The following is a 20,936-nucleotide window of genomic DNA, read 5'->3' as shown; positions in this document are numbered from 1 at the left end:
ACAGCATTCTTCAGTACCTGCATGAATTCCTGTTTCTTCAAAGCAATAGGTATGTGTGTATCACAAGTAAGTTATCTGCAAAAGAACCCTTGGCTGTAAAATAGAAATATTCAGCCCTGCTACAGTGACAGTTGCTTCCCAGGGCTATGTTACAATTAGTGAGCCCTAAAAGGTGCATGCTTGCTGTTTATGACATCAGTAGACCCTCTTAACTGCTTCATAGTTACTACCAGATAAAATACAATACTATATATGTTTTTGTAGCTTCCTTTCATGCTGGAGGGATCTGTAGGCTACGCAGTCTACTTGTTCCTAGCTGGAAGCGGCCACAGGAATGAAGTGTGATCAGGTCGACAAAGTTTGCTTTGAAAAAAGGCAAAATCAAATTGCTGATCTTCATTTCCTAAGTTTGTAAATATAGAAGATTGATCAGGGTGACAGTGGACTCGCCATCTAGTTTGGGAGACTGGGTGAGAAAAATGTCTTTCTGCTCTGTCCAGTATAGTACACGTGTTAATGCACACAGTCAGAACATCTCAAAGATGAGCTGCTCCAGTAAGGCATGCTGATGCTAAGTAATGTTTTCAGTTAACTCGATTTTGCAGTTGACTGTCATTAAAGAGGTAAGAGGGAGAAAATGAATCTTCTTTATTTTAATAACAGTGCGTGAATACATGATATGCCTTGGGGGTAAAAAGTAGAAGTTCCTGTATGGTCTCTATTCACTGAGAGGTGGAAACCAGTTTAATTATATGTATACATTTTATAGTATGGTACTATTAATAGCGGAGTTGGAGGATATGTTGCTATTAGCACTAAGCCAGATGAATAATTCTTTTGAAGGTCTGGAATATCAGTGATCCAATTGAAAATGTCTCAGTTGTGATGAGTCATATGTTAGCCTCATTCAGTGACTAAGAAATGGAACAGCCATCGATGTCCAAGCTGAGTCACAGCTTCTGCCTATTTCCTGAAATCATTTTTGATTGATAATGACAGAGAACTTAAATTTGCTGTATTTGTTTGTATTATAATCTACAGTTTGTAAAATACTGGTATGTATACTCTTTATGAGATCAGACAAACAGGTAGAACAAACCAAAATGGATGTGTCATATAGGATGAGTGAATAAGGAATGGTCTCCTGTAATTACCTCTCTTTCTTTTTCTTTTCTCTATTATAATTATTTCTTTTTTGTGCCGCTGTACATGCGCGTCATAAGGAATGAAGCAGAAGTGGCCCCTCTGACTTCCTGGCATTTGTGAGATAACAGTACTTTTAAAAAAATAAAAAATAAAAAAAAAATAAAAAAGGCAGCAAATCAAAGAAATCCTATGTATAGCAGGAGGAGGACAGTGTGTCAGTTTTATTCTTAAAGGGAGTCTTGTTCATATATTGCGGGTGTCTCTGGATAAAAAGAAAGGTGAGATCTGATCATTTAAAAAAAAAAAAAAGTGGAAAGTTTTAAGAATTTAAGGCAACTTGCTGGCCGGGGTAAGAGGAAGGATATGTTTAAGAATGTAGAACTCAGTACCCTTCTCACTTGCTCTGTAGTACTTCTTTGACTTCAGTAATTATTCTCAGTAGAGTCTTACAGTGAAATAAGAAAGACAGATCAAAAGCAGCACCTTTCTACACTGGAGCATGGAGGACAGTCTACAAGATTTGGTGGTTTGCAAGGTAAGGTATTGGGCATCCTAGACTGGATGGGACAGAGCAAGAACAAAGTTGGCCATAGCAGGTCTGACAGTGAAAGCAGTCTAGAATACAATATTGTATCCACTGCACTTCCCATGGTTTAAAAGGAGAAAAAAAAAAAAAAAAGTGCCGCAAAGCTAAACTGTGAGGAAAAGAAAATGATATTCAAGGTCCTGAGAACTGATGTTAAGCAAAGCATTGCAGATTTAGAAAATCAGATTCAAACATAATCCTATGTTTGATAAACTCTGCTCCCAAAAATGGACAGATAATTCAGTCTATGAAGTTCACACCAATATCCTTGCTCTTTCACAGAAAAGTTCTTGCAGAACCCTTATGTCAGTATGTTGATCCTGGTAATTCATATCCTTCTGTATCTTAATTTACATCTGGCTCTTGATTTGGGATTAGAAACACGCTTATGACTGAAAGGAATTGTGCCCTTTTTCCCCAATGGATCACTTTGCACTTCGACTTTACTCTTTGCATGTGCCTTTACTTAAAGTTCAAGAATCGCTTTCTCTTACTACGCACCAGAACAAGCTATGCTTGTTTGTACTGATACAAGAAATAAATTGTGTTTATTCTCTAAAACAATCATTCTTCATGAGATAGGTTGTCTTGTGATATTCTGTGCAGCCAAACTTCCCTTTTCCTGTGTCTGTTGCAGGTTGAATTTTAATGAGGGATTTGTTAAGGTTGGGTGTCTTGGAGATGGTTACTAAACTAGCTGTTTATTTTTGGGCCTTCTAGGTTATTCGAAGAAAAAAACCAAGTTTGCTGGTTAACATAGAACCCAATTGTACTTTCAGGTCCCTTGTTATTGATAAACCTTGTTCAAATCTGGCTTGTATAATAAAATAATTTATTTCTCACCTTATTTGAAAGTGTAAAGGAATGAAACTTCTTGCAGATATCTGCATCTTTTTGATAAACTGAAGGTAGCCAAAATGCATGTATGATACAGCAGTGGGGATGTAAAAACATGTAAATCTATAGGAAAGTAAAGATGAAGTGAAAGAAGAAGAAACTATCTGGGAATTGACTAGAAATAACTACAAATCCAACACTTGATGTCTCAGCTAGCAGTTAAAATGATTAAAAACATGTAACTTAAATAGCATGTACCTGTGTAGTGTTTTCTCTCCTTATCACGTCTGTCCTAGAGTTACATTTTGCAAGTTTGTGATAACGGAGGTGAACTGTTCTATTAGTATTGCTGCCTTTTGTTGAGGATAAAGGCAAAGAAGAGAGATACGAAATTAGAGAGGAACTGAATTGCTAGTATTATGTCATTAGATGCAAAACTGAATATATACCCTTTCAAAAACTGTCTGACAAGTTATTTTAGAAGAAAGAGGATTTATAGAAGAGTTGCAATAATGTGTGTAATCTTATGTCATTACCAAATAGCTGGGGTCTTTGCCATATCTGTCTGTGTGCTCGCTGCCTCCCCATTACAAAGCTACTGCGCACGTTCCCACACTGGTTCATGCATCACAGTTCTCACCTCAGCTGCTCTTTTTAGGAAGAATGTAGGAAAAGTTAACTTTTTGTAAAATGCTCAAAATGTGGAAAGATCTGTTCAAAAGATCATCACCAAAGTTAACATGCAAAAACAGTGGTTACCACTGTGTATGTAATGTTTCCTTATCAAATGATGACTGCCTTGCAGGCGTTTTTTTATTTTGTTATTCAGGATTTCTTTTCCCTATATCAACATTAGAGTAGCTGGCAATATAGAAGCCTTAGTCACTGGATAGGAAGTAGCCTTTCCAAATACCATTTCAAAGCTCCCAGCCTCATTGTGCCAAACTTTTCATGTGGTGAATGTAATGAGCTTTGTGTATAAGCATGTGGTTTTGGGGTGGTTTGGGTGTGTTTGTGTCCACCCCCCCCAAGTTTGTCAAGCTAGATTGTCAAAGTCACTTTTTTTTTTTTTTTTGGAAATAATCTGTAATACTGCTTTTACACAGCTTAAAGTTGTGAGTTGAAATCTCTCTTAAAACCTACACCACAATTACAGACATTTAAATTAGGTGGAATTTCCTTTTATTTCCCAGTGTCCTACATCTCCCCATGGATGCTGTCCTGTCTTCGTGCTTATGTTTTGAATCTATTCTTTCTTTTTGTTTGTTGGGTCTGTTCAATCTCTGTGTGTCTTGATTAGTGTCTGACTAAAGCTCCATCTCATAAATACTTTGCCCATGAGTAATTTTATGTATCCAAGCAGTTGCTGATTTCATATGCATGAGTAGGACTGTGTGCATAGCTTCATAGAGTCGGGGGAGTTAATATGCAGCAATTTCAGCTAACAATAAATATGGGGCTCTTTTTTAGAACAATGGACTAGTGCTGGAGCATATTTTAGCTAGTTAGGAGTATGATATGTATGGCATTTGTGTCAGAAATCAGTATGTTGGGGCAGTGCATAAGCATGGTACTTTTTTTGTTTCTTTGCGGCTGTCTAGAAAATGAGAGCATTTTATTTTAATAAAATTGGATAGCATGTTAAAGATAAAGCAAAGGTGCCTCAAGATTTTTGCAAAACTGAGACTACAAGGGAGTATCATAAATTATTTTTCTGTGTGGCAACCCTGAAAGGACTCCAGAGACCTAAAAAAGCTTTTGTAAAAACTGTCCAAAAATTGTTCAAGAGGAAGATTTTAAAAACAACAGCCTATTTGATACTTAAGTTCTTGTCAAAGTTTGGGCTCCTGCCTGAGATGAATGACAGATTCATTCCTGGAGTCACTTCAAAGGTGTCAGAGCAGTTACACCGGCTTGCTCTTGGCCCAAAACATCTATGTGAGGCTTGTTTGTTTTTTAATAGAACCGATTTTTATTTACCAGCTAGTGATGCATTCACAGAAATCACAATTTTTCATTTTCTTGAATTTTTAAATGGTCTTTGTGAATTGCTACTTGTGACTCCTAAATAATCCAAAAGCTTTGGGGCTCTTCTTAATGACAGACGTGGTTGCTTTACAGACCTCAGGGAAAAGCACACATGCACAGCACTGGTGTAAAGTCAGTCTGGTCCATGCATGAAGAATGTGAATGTCTGCTGGACCATCCTTATGCTGTGGAGCCCAGGATTTTAATGCTGCCCTGAAGCTTTCTGGCTTTCCCATCATTCTGGTCAAGTTTTCCTCCTTTACTTTGATCTACGGTAATAGCCTTGATTTTTTTTTTTATTTTTCCTGTGTTTTACAGTGGCTTGAACTTCATTGATTTGATGGTGCGACAGGGGAATATTGACAACCCTCCTAAGACACCACTTGTTCCTGGCTTTGAATGCTCTGGGATCATAGAAACTCTTGGAGACAGCGTGAAAGGATTTGAGGTAACATCTTCTTTGTTTTCAGGGCATGACTAAATAATCACCTGTTCACTGAATATTTTGCCCCCAATCCCTTCTGTTCAACCGGCGACAGCAGCTTTCACCACCACGTTGAAGTCTGAAAGGACAGTTTTTCCTTGCTGCTCCCCACGTATGAGAATGAGCTCTGGAATGAGTTTCTAAAGCCACTATCATCATCATCTCCAAATCCTTCCTGAAAAGTCACTGTGCTGTGTGCATATCCTGATGACTAAGTAGGGACTGGAAAGCATAACTGGTGTGCTTTAAGAAAGTAAAAGAAATTGAGTTAAGTTGTGAAGTTTCTTTATTTGGCCATCTTTGCTATCATTGTTTTGTTCCTCAAAACCCACACGCTGCTGAGTTTAGTTCCAATTTTTGATCTTGAGTTAGCAAGACCCAATCTACATTAAGTATCATCTCTTACATTTGTGTGCATTCATGTAGTGCAGATAATGGAACCCTGATTCTGAGTATATGACTTTTCCTGATCACTCAGGAAAAGGATCCATTTCACCTAACAGAATAGTGATAAATGAAAAATAGTTAAGATGCAATAAAGCTTTTGTAACCTGTTGGCATTATGTACTCTTCAGTACCTCTATTACGTACAAACAGTATTCTGTCCTTCCTCATATTCCATTATGATGTTAAACATCTCTGTTGCCTCAAATCTTGCACTTTATTTCCTACAGGAGGTATAAAAATTTTGAAATAAGAAATGAGTTAATGCACATCAATCCTATCTTAGCTATTTGCTGAGTCAGTCATGTCATCAAATAATTGCATTTTCTGAGTTCATATTGTATCTTTATCTTAGGAAGGCAATTACCTAAAATATCTTTATTTAAAGGTAATGTATTTTTGCTCCTCTAGAAGAGCTTCAGAATTTGTCAGTTGAGTAAAGATAATAGCCCATTTAGTTTCTAGCAGGGTCTCAATAATGAGCTCTCGATAGGACATTTATCCACCTTCCCCGTCCTGCCCTGTCTCCTCCCCACAACAAATCATAATCTTTTAACATTTTTGTGATTAAACAGTAACTAAACAATAGCTTTGTTATTTGAAAAAACTCTAGTGTTTCAGTTGTTCAGCTCTTGTATTCTGTATTTTATAGTTACACTCCATACAGAAGAGTATTCTGTGACAGTAGTATAGAAAGTCTCTGCTCAGATTAGCATTCTTAGTTTAAAGTTTCTGCTATTTTTAGAGGAAGTCGTAAGGTTATAGCATATGGTGTATGTTTGAATGGCATTGCACCTGACTGAATATACTGGGTCTCTTTAAAAGTTATGTCTTAGAACTCACTATAAAACCTGTTTGTGCTCTACTCTACTCCTGGAAATTGAAACAAGTCAATCGAACCAATTGAACAATGGTATTTTATTTTTTGCGTGTGATCTACATAGCCGCAGTAGTGTTTGAGGAGATCCAACACTTAAAAAATAACTGCTCTACACAGATGTGAACCCATCAATAGGGAAATGTACCATGAGGAAGAGAACACTGTTTATTTCTGGAATATAGAAATGCTCATACATAGAACAGGAGCACACCAGATGCTTGTCTTGTGGATGGGCATATGTCAACAACAGTGATGGCAGGAATGCCAAAGATTGCACCCTACATCTTCTGGCCTCTTTCCCTTTGTAAACTCCTGCCACTTCAAGTCCCATAAAAGCCATGGGGATTTCGTGCACTTGAAAAAATTGTCTCATTGGCTTTAGTCTGTACTGAGACTGTTTCATGTACCTGAGATATTGCCAGTCATTTACTGTCTTCATCTGCTGTGGTTGCGTTATGGTATGACAAGTCAAGGCATTGAATGGCAGCCCATCTTGACGGAGATGTGTAAGAGTGTACTTTACATTGAAGGAGAGCCTTTGTTTTGCAATAGCAGTGTAAAAAGCCTATTCCTTCCCCTGTTAAAAACAATAGCTGAATTTCTGCTGAGTTCAGGTGAAACGGGACTAATCTCTCTAGCTGTGGGGATGGTTCTCAGGAACTAAGGCCTAAACTGACATGAAGACTAAGCTCTGTGTAACGTTTGTAGTAAAATGTAATTTCTATTATTACTAAGAAGGAATCACCAAGAGGCACTTCTCTGCTCTGCTTTTTTTGTTTGTTGGTAAGGCTACAGGGCATATGAACATTCTCTCTGATTAATTTTAGCGGAATTCACATTTTAGACTTTAACAGAAAAGGGGACCACAGAGTGGTTACTAGTGATGCATTGTTAATTTGAATGTATTTTTCAAAAGGAGGAGGAATTTCCCTGAAATTGAAATGACAGTTCTGTTTCAACATCTTCCTTCTAAAAGATATAAACCCTTCAGAACTGTCACCAGCACCTTAGCATTTAGCAAACCCACAATATCCCAAAGCCAAAGTGATGACAAGTACTTGAGAGGCCAAAATGTTCCTGTGCTGTAAACATTCGCCTGAAGGTACAGAGTAAATGTTCTTTGCTCTTTTGCTGTGGAGTATAGTTGAAATAGCCCAAGAATAACCCATGCTATCATCAACATTTTCTTCCTTGTGTGCAGATTGGAGACAGAGTCATGGCGTTTGTAAACTACAGTGCGTGGGCTGAAGTCGTATGTACCCCAGTAGAATTTGTCTACAAGATCCCAGACGACATGAGTTTTTCTGAAGCTGCTGCATTTCCTATGAACTTTGTAACTGCCTACGTGATGCTCTTTGAAGTTGCTAACCTAAGAGAAGGCATGTCTGTGCTGGTTCACTCTGCAGGAGGTGGGGTGGTAAGTTGGACCTCTTCTTTGTTTCTTGTCATGCAAATTGCTGAAGCAGTCTGATGCATCTTAATTCCTCAAATGGGCCAAATCCTGCAGTTTGATTTGATATCAGACTGCCCCATGTGAGGGATTGCGGGTGGAAGGAACTACACCTGTTTTCCCATCAAAGCACTAGTGTGAATGGTTGGCAGAAGCTTTTGGTGAAATAAAAATGCCCTGATAATAAACTCTACCCAAACCCACCTCCAAAAACCAGTAGCAGGTAGTGAGAGATCAAGAAGCAAGTGTGGCCCTAAACATTGTATTCTTAAATCTATGCCCTTGGTGGTACTTCGATATCAAAGAAGGCTGTAATCAAAGGAATAAATAAATCGGCTCCCTGCACAAGGTATTTGTAGCTAACCATAATCCTACATGCAGTAAATGGCCTTCCTGTAATACTCCTGCAAATACCATGTGTGTGTGATGTTTTCGCTGTGGAAGATAGTGTGCTTTTTCCTTTATTGTGGAGGTATTGAAAGCAATGTAAAATGTTACCATGCAAACCTGAGGAAAATATGCAAATGTAGAATTTGAGTCAGCGATGGCTGCTGTGTGTCATAGTTTGGATCATCAGTAAAGATGCATTGCATGGCAAAGCAACAACTGGATGGATCTGGTGGAACACCAAGCAGACCAACCAGGAAATAAGAAGCTGACAGGTTGTATTACCAATTGCTTGAATTATCTTTCAGAAAATATCCCTCCCTTGGACAATACTTAAGCTTGTGCAAAATATTAAGATATTAACAGGGGAGTTTGTTTACTTTTTAAATTATGCAGTTTTTTCCCATAGGACAGATTTGTGACCTGAGAACAGTAGCAGATCTCAGCGTTTTAAATTAGAATAACTCTTCTGTTTTCCTGTTAATGTGCCTTATTTATGCTAATTTAATATTCTGTCGACTACTGAAGTCTGGCAGGCAGCCCCAAACACCTTATCCCTAATTCTGTGCCCTTAGACCTTCTTTCAGGGCCTCATATAAAAGAAGGCTGTAATCAAAGGAATAAATTCATCAGTTCCCTGCACAAAGTATTTTTAGCTAACAGTAATCCTACTTGCAGTAAATGGTCCTCTTGGAATACTTCTGTAAATGAATGGAATTTATAATCTTATTATGATTCAACACAGTACAACCTAGAGCATTATAGCTGACTTTATTGTTCTTAAATATTAAATCTTTTCATGTGGAATTTAGGACGGTTAAAACAACTCAGGGCCACATGTTCAGGGAGTCTAAGGCACAGCTTTACTTGCAAGGCCACTTGCCCAATTGATACAATGCAGACCCAGGGCTGAGCGTACAGAATTAGCAAAATGCCCCCTTAAAATGCCAGTACACATTGCATATATCCAGTGAAAATGGACTCCTTGTTTTTGTTCAGATATAAGTGTCCTTGCTACATTTCTTGAGCTCTCTCTCTTCCTTTCTCTAATCTCGCTCACCTCTGTTAGTTCTTCCTCCTCTTCCCTTATACACCATTAATCCTCTGTCTCCTCTCACACAGTCTCCTTCACTAGTGTCCAGCATCTTTGCTGGACTATTCCTGTCAGGAACTGCTCTTTCCTCTCTTATCACAGATACTCAGTGAGCATCCTTCTACTGGTCCTCTGCCATGACTGTTTGTGGATGTCCTCTGAAGGAAACTAAAGGAAGGCAGGTCCTGGTTGGCTGCCAGAAGAAGGAGAGATCAGATCTATCGCCTGATAAATAGTTAAATAAACCAGAGTCTCTAGAGTAAAGACCAGAGGTCAGGGAAGAACTGCCAAGCTGGGCAGCTTGTGATGCAGGTCTGTGTACGATCCCGGAGGGAGCATACATCAGAAGGACACGGGACTGGCTAGCTGGCCAAACAGGATGCCGACTGCTGTGTCAAGGGAGGGGGGGTGCCTCTTGCAGCCAGTCGTTCTTGGTAAGGGAAGAACATATATAGGTAAAACCAGAAAGGAAGTAATTTTGCCATTGCTTGATAGGTCTAATGGATAAAATTTCACTCTCACATGGAGGTTTTTCCCTTCTGCTAACTAGACATCAAGATTTCAGAGTAAATGTGCTGAAGGCCTTGGTCTGTATTACTCTTTGCACTGCTCTAATACTCTATTAATCCATTGACAAATTTAATAACCTCAACTGAATAAATTATTCTCACAAAGTTCTTTGCTAACAATACAGAAAACTAAAATCACTATGGAGAAAGATGCTTTTTGTGCTGTTGCTTTAATAGATGCAAGGCCCATTAACACTTTCAGCAAGTGGGAGACCTGTCCAGTTTGTTTCTAAATGTCATAGAAATTCCAGAATATTTTAATGAGACAATAGGCTCCCTGTGGGACTAGAAGTTTGTAATTGTTCCTTTCTCCTTATGCAAGATCATTATTTTAGCCACTTCAGGGCATTTTATGGGAAAGAACTTGTTGCTTCAAATATTTTTTGTGAGGTTCTTTGTTCTGGCTCCCCAGCCTCCTTTAGGAGGATCCTGCAGCATTTTCAAAAATTTCAGGCAGGGAAAATTATCAAGGTCCTTCACTTATGTATTGCTTCAGTTTGTTTAAATGGGCTTATTGTTGTTTATAGGTGTTTTTGGTAGCAAGGAAACTGTAGCAATTGTCTTCCTGTCTGTGTCTGAGGTATGATTAGTATGTGATGGCATCCTTTAATGTCTGACAGGATGCTTTAGGTAAGTCAGGTTACTTATTTCCAGAGATTCCAGGAAACATTGGAAGATGATGTAGAGAAAATGTACCAAGATAATTTTTATCTTGGGAAAAAAACTCACATGCCTGTTTCTTTCGGTAACAGAGACTTGAATGCTGTTCCACATACCAGATCAGTACCCTCTCTGCCTCCCACCCATTTAAAAAATCAGAGCATCATTAGATGATCTTCTCTGTTCAATGTAAGTAGTTGTACAGAAGTACTTTGTCTCTCTGAACCAGAAAGAGAGAGGTGGACACTCACAAATTCTGCTTCTGACGCTGTTGGTATGTTGTAGTCTTCCAGCTGAAGAGGAGGACCTGTAGCAGTGGTTAGAAAGGGAATTAGAAAGGAGAGATTATATTTGCTTTTGTTTCCAAGAGTCAGAGTGTTGATTTTGATTGTTTGGGATGAGGAGTGTTTGTTGGGGTGGGTTAGTTTGTTTGTTTCCTCTCTCTCTTTCGTTCTTGAGAGAGGGGAGGTTCAGAGAGACTGACTCTGCTGTTAACCTGGACAGTGAAGTAGACTGGAGAAATTTTAGGGGCCTTCTGGGAAAACATGGTACTGGCTCACAGTTGAATTGCATGAATCAGACTGGTTAATATTCAAACATCACTTCCTCCAGGCTCAAGAGCGGTGCATCCCTATGAGTAGGAAGTCAAGCAAAGGAGGCAGGAGACCTGCATGGATGAGCAAGGAGCTCCTGGCAAAACTCAACCAGAAGAAGGAAGTATACAGAAAGTGGAAAGGGGGACAGGCCACTTGGGAGGAATATAGGAATGTTGTCAGAGTATGCAGGGATGCAACGAGGAAGGCTAAGGCCTGTTTGGAATTAAATCTGGCTAGAGATGTCAAGGACAGCAAGAAGGGCTTCTTCAAATACATCAGCAGTAAGAGGAAGACTAGGGAAAATGTGGGCCCTTTGCTGAATGGGGTGGGTGCCCTGGTGATGAAGGATGCAGAGAAGGCAGAGTTACTGAATGCCTTCTTTGCTTCAGTCTTTACTGGTCAGGCCAGCCCTCAGGAACCCCAGACCCTGGAGGCAAGAGAGAAAGTCTGGAGAGAGGAAGACTTTCCCTTGGTGGAGGAGGAGTGGGTTAGAGATCATTTAAGCAAACTTGACACCCACAAATCCATGGGCCCTGATGGGATGCACCCACGAGTGCTGAGGGAGCTGGCGGACATTATTGCTAAGCCACTCTCCATCATCTTTGAAAGGTCATGGAGAACAGGAGAGGTGCCCGAGGACTGGAAGAAAGCCAATGTCACCCCAGTCTTCAAAAAGGGCAAGAAGGAGGACCCAGGGAACTACAGGCCAGTCAGCCTCACCTCCATCCCTGGAAAGGTGATGGAGCAGCTCATCCTGGAGACCATTTCCAAGCATGTGGAGGAAAAGAAGGTGATCAGGAGTAGTCAGCATGGCTTCACCAAGGGGAAATCATGCCTAACCAATCTGATAGCCTTCTATGATGGAATGACTGGCTGGGTAGATGAGGGGAGAGCAGTGGATGTTGTCTACCTAGACTTCAGCAAGGCTTTTGACACTGTCTCCCGTGACATCCTCATAGACAAGCTCAGGAAGTGTGGCCTAGATGAGTGGACAGTGAGGTGGATTGAGAACTGGCTGAATGGCAGAGCTCAGAGAGTTGTGATCAGTGGCGCAGAGTCTAGTTGGAGGCCTGTAGCTAGCGGTGTCCCCCAGGGGTCAGTACTGGGTCCAGTCTTGTTCAACTTCTTCATCAATGACCTGGATGAAGGGACAGAGTGCACCCTCAGCAAGTTTGCTGATGATACAAAACTGGGAGGAGTGGCTGATACACCAGAGGGCTGTGCTGCCATTCAAAGAGACTTGGACAGGCTGGAGAGGTGGGCAGAGAGGAACCTCATGAAGTTCAATAAAGGGAAGTGCAGGGTCCTGCACCTGGGGAGGAATAACCCCAGTCACCAGTACAGGTTGGGGGTTGACCTGCTGGAAAGCAGCTCTGCGGAGAAGGACCTGGGAGTGCTGGTGGACACCAAGTTAAGCATGAGGCAGCAATGTGCCCTTGTGGCCAAGAAGGCCAATGGTATCCTGGGGTGCATGAGGAAGAGTGTTGCCAGCAGGTGGAGGGAGGTGATTCTCCCCCTCTACTCAGCCCTGGTGAGGCCCCATCTGGAGTACTGCGTCCAGTTCTGGGCTCCCCAGTACAAGAGGGATGTGGCACTACTGGAGCAAGTCCAGCGAAGGGCCACAAAGATGATTAGGGGACTGGAGCATCTCTCTTATGAGGAAAGGCTGAGAGAGCTTGGCCTGTTTAGCTTGGAGAAGAGAAGGCTGAGAGGAGATCTCATCAACGTGTACAAGTATCTGAAGGGAGGGTGTCGAGAGGATGGGACCAGACTCTTTTCAGTGGTGCCGAGCGACAGGACGCGAGGCAATGGGCACAAACTGAAACACAGACACTTCCATCTTAACATGAGGAAAAACTTTTTCACTGTGAGGGTGACAGAGCACTGGAACAGGTTGCCCCGAGAGGTGGTGGAGTCTCCTTCTCTGGAGATATTCAAAACGCGCCTGGATGCAATCCTGTGCAATGTGCTCTAGGTGACCCTGCTTGAGCAGGGGGGTTGGACTAGATGATCTCCAGAGGTCCCTTCCAACCTCAGTGATTCTGTGATTCTGTGACTTCAATGAGAAATTAATATCCTGCAGAACATTCTGTTATCATTGCGTTAACTGTTATTGATCAAGATCACCAAGGACAAGGCTTGCCACACTCTTTCAGGCCTCTGGCAGTACTTCTGGTCCTGCAGGTTTCTGCTTCTGCTTAAGCAGAGCATTTTGTTGAGTAGCAGGGCAGTTCTGTAATTACAAGGGGCATAATTATATAATTAGAGTTTAAATGACTAAAGCTAGGGAAACATTTAAATGCTTTTCTGAACTGACTGCTAAAATAGGGAGAAAGTCAGTTAACACTGAACTTCAAAAACTTCCTATTACCCATACATAAGAATTGTTGCTGTGAAATATGAGGAGTTTGCAAGAACATAAGGCTTACTGCAGGATATATTCCCAAACTGGAAATTGTTTTATTCTGCCTTTAAAACATTGTAATTAATGTTTGAAATGACTATAAGTCAATGGTTAGTACAGAGTAACTCCCTCCACAAATATTCTCCATGTGTTTTTTCAAGGGAAGCTAACTGGCAACTGATTGAAGAAAATACTGAGGAAACTGAACAGTGTCGTGAGCCCCCCTGGAACTGATCTGTTAGAGTCTTCATCTTGAAGAACTAATTGATTCATATGTCAGTGCACTGAGCGCAAGTCACAGCACAGGCTTCTATGGGGTTAGATTAATAATTCTGAGAATAACTTTATAAACTTGTAAACTGTAGCCTGGACTAGTTTAGTTAGTATAAATACAGGACTGCTGTATTAAAAAACAAAACAAAAATCCTATGTGCTCTGCACTTCCAGTTTTAATAAGTCCAGTCTCTGTCTCTACGATATCTACCTGGAACATGAATTCTTTCAGAAATTTAGACTTGAGAGAGACAGATGTTATGCCTCTCTGCTTATTTGTTTGCTTTTTCGGTGCTTCCCATTCTGAATGTTTATAGCACAAAACCTTGCTCCTCTTAACAAAACTTTATAAAAGGTACAATTTCATCACTTAAGCCCCAGACACAAGGCAGAATTATTAGCTGATTCTTTAGCATTTCAGTCTTACAGAAGCAAAAATTAAGCTGCCGTTCATGCAGAAGCATTGATTGCTGTCCTGAAGCTGTGATCTGACCTTCCCTTTCAGGTTCAGCATCAGGGGAAGCCCAAGCAGAGTGGGTAAGTTACAGATGCAATCTCACATCTCTGAATTTGAAGGATAAATCTGACTTGGCAGCAGATTTAGGTCATGCTGGCAGGATTGGTTACTGTTTGGCAGGAACCCTCATTTTTATTGTCTCCCTTGCATAAATTGCAAATGTTTAAGGCTAAGTGCTCCAAACTGAATTACCAAAGTGGTGATATTTCATGTGATACGGAACTGGCAGTCCTTAGTAAATCTAGTCACCTGCTATTGCAGGCAACATATAGAAACCCTTTCATTAGAATTATCATATTTCTCCTTAAAAATAGTTTTATGTTTATTCCTTCAAATTCTCTCTGCTCTGTCTTGGTTGGTTAGAAACCTTTCTTAATTTCCAGACTTTATTTGTGGCCACTTAATGTATCTTTGTTCTTCTGCTGGTTTTGCCCATTAATTTAAAGTAGTTATTCTCCCTTTTTTGGGGCAAATGCCTTCAGATCTCTTGGATAGTATGTGTATATGGTTAAAGAAAACAAGCTCAGAATCAAATCTCTCCTCAGCCTTTATTTTTTAGGCTGAAAATAGCTTTGCTTGTTCATACCGCTGTCTTGTAAGGTAAACTCTCTGTTTCCTTGGTCATCGTACACACATTGGTCCAGACAGACACATACCCGTTGCCGGGGCTTTGAGCTGGCTGGCTGCAAAGCAACAGCAGTAGGTGAGTATGAAAGCTGAAGTCTTTTAAAATAAGTCTCTCAGCATACTTGATCACTTTGAACACTGTATGGGCAGAGTGAAATTAGGCCTGTTTGTACCTAGCAGGTAGGAGCACATTAAGTAGGCTTGATTTGTGTTCGAGTCCATCTTTCTTGAGTGTGAATAATTGGAACTTCATTCTTCTGACGGTCCTGACCAGCATACTGTACAATGGCATTACTGCTTCCCAATTTGCTGAAACCTTTACCTGATACCTCCCAGGACTGCACTTGCCATGTTCATATTAGCAGTTCATAGCCATTCTGCATTTGATGAATACACCCCAGGTGCTCTTCTCCTATTTCATCTCCAACAGCCAAGGATCAGAGTAAATCAGCTTACACAGAGCTCTGTGTAGCCAATGCTAGGCTGCTTTCAGCATCCCAGTGATCTCATTTAAAGCCAGGATGGGTATCTCTAACTGAGCTGCCCTGTGCAGTATGAATGTCTCTAAAGCAATGGATGTGTTCCCTCAGAAGCTTGGGAAAGGCCTCATGCCATGCCTGAGTCTGTTTCCAGATGCTGCCTCAGAGCATAATCTGTTAATCAAACACAAAAGCTTGGCAAGTCATACAGAAAAAGCAATTTCCCTGACCAAAGCAGGCTGTAGTCTCTGAAGGCCTTTGCTTTTGCCTCTCTCAGCCCTGTACTCTCCAGAGGACGTGTCCTTTCTCTCCATCCCTTGCTGAGTCATATCACAGGCAGGCAGCACTTAACTCTTCCTTGGCTGTTCTACGTTTTCAGATACAGCCTACCTGCTCTGGGCCAGCATCTCAGCTGGGGTTTGTTGTACTTGCTCGCCTCAGTTGAAGTGGATTTATACTAGAAGGAGATTCAGCCATAAGTTTTAGATTCACCTAACTGTACGATTTTGCAAGAGAGAAGAAAAGACACATTGCCAATTGTTGCTGAAAACAAGAGAATTTGAGGGTAAAAAGAGAGCGCTATCACATGGTGATTCTCCCCTTCCCCCTGCCCAAGCTTATTGCAGTGCACTGAGTGTAACAAACACTGCCTTGCGCTTGTTCAAGAGTCGCATTTCAGTTTGTCCGCTCTGCAATGCTCACCTTAGCACTTGGTTTCCAATTTCCTTTGCTGTAATGGGAAAAATGACACCTTCAGGAGATAGAGTACTGTATAGCTGACTTCTCCCAGCACATGAGAAAAGTCTTCCTTGATGCCAGGAGGTTATTACATGTCTTCTCTTGCAGTTCTCTTACTGTATTTAGTGTGTACTTCGTACCACCTTCAAATAGGAATATGCGTGTCAAAGCAATTTAGAAATGTGGTGGATTCTCTTCACGTTCAATTCTAGAAAGGGTTCTTGTGCAAGATTAAATCTGAATGATTAAAAAAAAAAAAAAAAAAAAACCTTGGTAGCACCTCTGGGCTGCAAAAGTATACCCAAGAAATGATCAGTTTGTACTGATGCTGTTCATTCTAATTGATGTAGTTTTGCTGAATGGTATCTTTTAGATGGTTTGTTCCCTCATAATCTAAGGCTAGGCTCAGCTCAGTTTGCATAATAGCAAATAAAATAGCTTTCATAAAAATATACGGATCCATAGCTGTTGTAAATCAGTGCACTGCTGGCACTTCAGACAGAGGATCTGGCTTGTGTTGTTAAATCGGATCCTTTCAGAAAGCCGTTAACACCCTTTATTTACATGTCAACTGATGTTTTGTTAGTATTAACAAACTAATTAGATTAGTAAATTTTCTTCTATTTATACTTTCTATATTGAGTTTTAAATGTCAATGACATTTAAATTGTTTAAATGCACAGAACAGTCTACTCATTTTTACTTTTAAAAGTTTGCTTTTCCGTGATTATCTCAGTATTAGAAGTTCTCAACCCTGCAGGTTTAATGTTGTGCTTTAAAACAAAGGAACATGTAGAAATTTCAATCATTTCACTGGAACTAAAATTAATATAAGCATATGCATTCATAATAGATTCTACAGGAATCATATGTTTATATTAGATTCAACACATGGGGTTTATAAATTGACAGGATCCCTTGAAAAAGAATCCATCATATTGACTTGGAAGCTAGAGAGATACAAGACTGCTATGCCAAGTCCAGTATTATGAGAGACACTTCATTTCCACAGAACACTTTAATCCAAGTTATTCCATTTCTTTGAGGACTCGCTGTATAGAGTTCTGCATGATGAGCATTATTAAAAAATATGGTTTTTTGGGGGGGGGTTGGTTTTTGTTTTTTTAAGAAGATTAATTCTATTTTAAGGAACTATTTTGTAATCATGTCCATCACTTCAATGAAACAATTTTTTGGTTTATTCAAAGACTGCTAAATCCTGTTAAAGATGTATTTAATTGTCCAAGTGATAATTTCTTTTTTTTTCCTTAATTTTTAAAAAAAATTTCCAGGTTCAGGAAGCAAGAACCTAGTCTGTATTTATACAGACTGTATTTAGAAATTTACATCATATATGAAAAATCAGATGTATGAAGAGCTTTGTTTTCATTTTTGAAATCATGTCCATCTAATTACACACCCACTCAGAGGATTTTGGCATCCATACGTTATTTCTGACAGCAGTTTGCCTGCTTCTCTGTTCATGTGGCCTCCAAGGTGAAAGTTGAAGGGTAGCAGAAATGAGATGGTTTTGTCTGGGCAGTGGGCAGGGAGGAAACTGAAAGCCCTCTTTTTCTCTCTGTTTACTGCAAAGCTCTTTTTTTAGGAGGGGAATGGCTTTGGAAACCAAAGGACAGGACAGTGGTGTGACCCCATGATCAAATGGTGCTTCCTGGTAAGACTGTGCAGTGGGGCAGGAGTCAACCTGGATATTGAGCAACCCACCTGCTGCTCTGTGGCACTGGGAAGAGGATGTTCTTCCTTCCAGCTGCAAAACCCTTTCTGCAAATTGCATTTCTGTATATTGTGGACATGAACATTGAGGCCTCACATATTTGCAATTAAAATGTATAGCCCTCTAAACACAAGCTATTAATCCCGAGGTAGCTAAATGACTTAAGGGATTAGAAAAGAGACTTCAGAGTGACCTGTGGAGCCATACTGCTGTTCTGGAGCTTAATCAAATTGCGCAGAAATTAGCAAAATATTTGAATTCATAGGTTGAGTTCAGTTCTACCATTTCAGTGGTGAAAACATGAAGAGTCCCATATCAGCCTTTATTCCTAGACCTCTGAAGTATGAATATTAAGAATACATTCCACAAAAATATGTACAAATTAATGTCAAATTAAGATCTTCAAAAAGCTTTAGAAGAATGTTCTGTGGAATTGCCTCAAAATACTTCAGTGTTCTTGTTCATCCAATTACGAAAATACTGGTCATATGAGTCAGTTTTAGGCTTTAAATATCCACAGAAAGCTCAAAAGTATTCTGATCTGGGGTTTTAGATATGCTTATCTTTACAGAGGATGTACTAACCAGTTTGAGTCAGGAGTTTATGCACATCTTGGGCATTTTGTGCATTTCTGCTATTTGTCTGACAGTCACTTAGTCAAATGTTAATCTTCCTTCGCAGGATAAAAAACAAGATGTTTTCTACTCTAATATTAGACCTTTTAAACATTTATTGCTTTTGATTCAGGACATACTTATTATCCCTCTCCTTTGAAGTTAGATAGAAAATGCAGAAAACTAGTTAGAGCATAGATCAATAGGGCAGAATTTCACTCTACTAGCATACATTATGAAATATTGACTTATCTAAATCACTGTGGGCATTAGTTTTCAGGGAGGCATAGAAAATGGCAAAAGAAGATTGGTTGTAAAAATAACTAGTAATAAGAAAGATACAAGAAAAATTAATCTGAATTTTGTAATTTTGTGTTACAATATTTTTGGAGGCTAAAATCTGGGCTTCAGATTGAGAAGGTAAGTAACAGAGAAATGAAGTATGAGAAGAGTGAAGCCTCTTCCGCTCCTGAAATTCATTGCATCCTGTGAGGTAAGGACCCTCAGGAGTGGATTTTCCTATGATTTTTAAGAAATGAGGGATTCCAACCTAAGAAAACAATGGATGATTTTAAAAAGAAAAGGTGGTTTATGTTTGATATTAGATTACAAATTGATATTGGTGCTACAAGTCAGCATTCAGATCTGGGTCCTGCTATGAGTTCCTCCGAGTCATTGGACAGGTAGTTTGATTTGCTGTGCTGTTGCATTTCTCATCTGTAAAGTAAGAATGATAATGCATCCTTTTTGCTCTCTTCCATTTGTCTATTGGTACCTGTGCAAAGGATCGCATTATCTGTGCCTTGCTGTGTAGCTGTTTACTGACTAACCCAGTAAAAAAACAGTCTGAAACTCCTGGGTGGCACCCTATATAAATAATAATGTTGTCCTCTCTTGAGAGGCTCAACTTAGAGGATTGTCACTAGCAATTACATTCAGCATTATATGGGAGGATGCCAAGACCCCCAGGGTAAGCAGAGTTATCTAATTATCCTATTGTAAATAAAACCCAAGCACTGATTACTGGTATTTACATACAAATAATCGGTGTTTCTGGTTGGAATGAAAAGAAATATGTTTCTCCATGGATGATTTTACTAGTCATGCATATAGTTTACAAATGACGATCTTTTGCCTGTAAATATAAATACGAATCTGCTAAATTCAGTCAGACGTTATTTTTAGAATCACAGTGCCAGTTCTTGCTTCTGGGCATATTCATGTAACCATGCTGGTTCCCATGGAATAATGCAGTTGCAACAAGAGGTGGAATTTGTCTACCAAAAATCTGTCTTCTATTTGTTAGTGTGTTAACAAAGCAGCAACAACAAAAACTGGAATTGTAAAAGGATGGTCTGTTGGGACCTTCTTTGAAATTGGATATCTCGGTGTTTATGCAATGCCTCCCTTCTCTCAGCCTCATGAAATTAGAAGTTACAGATACTTGAAAGCAGAAATCCTGCCCAAGTCCTACCCAAATAGTAGCATGGCACCTGATTTCCTCCAGTGGTATTCTGCCCAGACACAGGATCTTCATCCTGTGGGAGGCGCTTGCAGAGGCCACCATGTATTCCTCTGCAGAAGGCCTCCAGGAGACCGGATCCAGTGAGCCCACAGGAGCATGCTGTTCCAGTTGGTGTCTGTGAGGGATCTACGTGCAAGATTGGGATTGTTCATGGCCTCTTGCCTTGGGGAAGAAAAGAAGGAGGCATTTCAGTGTTGTCTGGTTTCTTGTGAAAACCATGGGCTGGAAATGAGTATCTCATGAAAGCAGAATCCTTTGCCTCTGTGGCTACAGCCAGAGAATATACTTTCACTCAGAATTTGATCCAGATCAGTTTGAAATCCTAAGGGACACCTGCATGAATTTAGGCAAATACCTGCATGACAGAGGGCAAAAACAAGCTTTGTACAGATATTTTGCACAGCTTCTTCTCTAGTCCGACAAGCTTTTGCTTTTGTTCCAGTTACTCTAGATTGGGAGTAATTATATAAATTTAATACCTGTGTGTGTGAGTGGATGCATGTACACGTGTGTGTAGATGAGAAGAAATCGGGCCTGCCTGTCACAGGGCAAGATGAGTTCTCCTTTTCAGTACTGTAATTTTCAGCATTGCATTAGAAAAGAACCATGGTTCTGTTTGAAAATCCAGAATTTGAAAATATGACATGAAATTTGCACGTTATCTGCTGCAAGAAATGGCATACTTCCTACAAGCTCATTTAAAAATCAGTAGAGAAAAAAATCTTACACTGGAAGCTGTGTGGGCCAAAAGTACACAGGATTTCAAATATGAATTAAGAGAAATTCAGCAGAAGTCAGAGCTGTTAGATGCTGCCTTCAGCTCAGAAAGCCTCTAAATTGTTTATTTCCAGAAGCTGAGAGGTT

General features: G+C 40.0%; 1 protein-coding gene across 1 annotated transcript in view; it reads left to right on the top strand.

The window, feature by feature from the left end:
* Window positions 1-20,936, top strand: part of VAT1L (vesicle amine transport 1 like) — a 63,352-nt gene that overhangs the window by 1,768 nt on the left and 40,648 nt on the right. The window contains exons 2-3 of the mRNA XM_067302454.1: window positions 4,916-5,045; window positions 7,607-7,822. Coding sequence (XP_067158555.1) covers window positions 4,916-5,045; window positions 7,607-7,822 — 346 coding nt within the window. The remainder of the gene's footprint in view (window positions 1-4,915; window positions 5,046-7,606; window positions 7,823-20,936) is intronic.

The sequence above is a fragment of the Apteryx mantelli genome, chromosome 10 (genome assembly GCF_036417845.1).
Source record: "Apteryx mantelli isolate bAptMan1 chromosome 10, bAptMan1.hap1, whole genome shotgun sequence".
In the NCBI taxonomy this organism is placed as follows: Eukaryota; Metazoa; Chordata; class Aves; order Apterygiformes; family Apterygidae; genus Apteryx; species Apteryx mantelli.
This window is presented reverse-complemented; position numbering and strand designations above follow the sequence as displayed.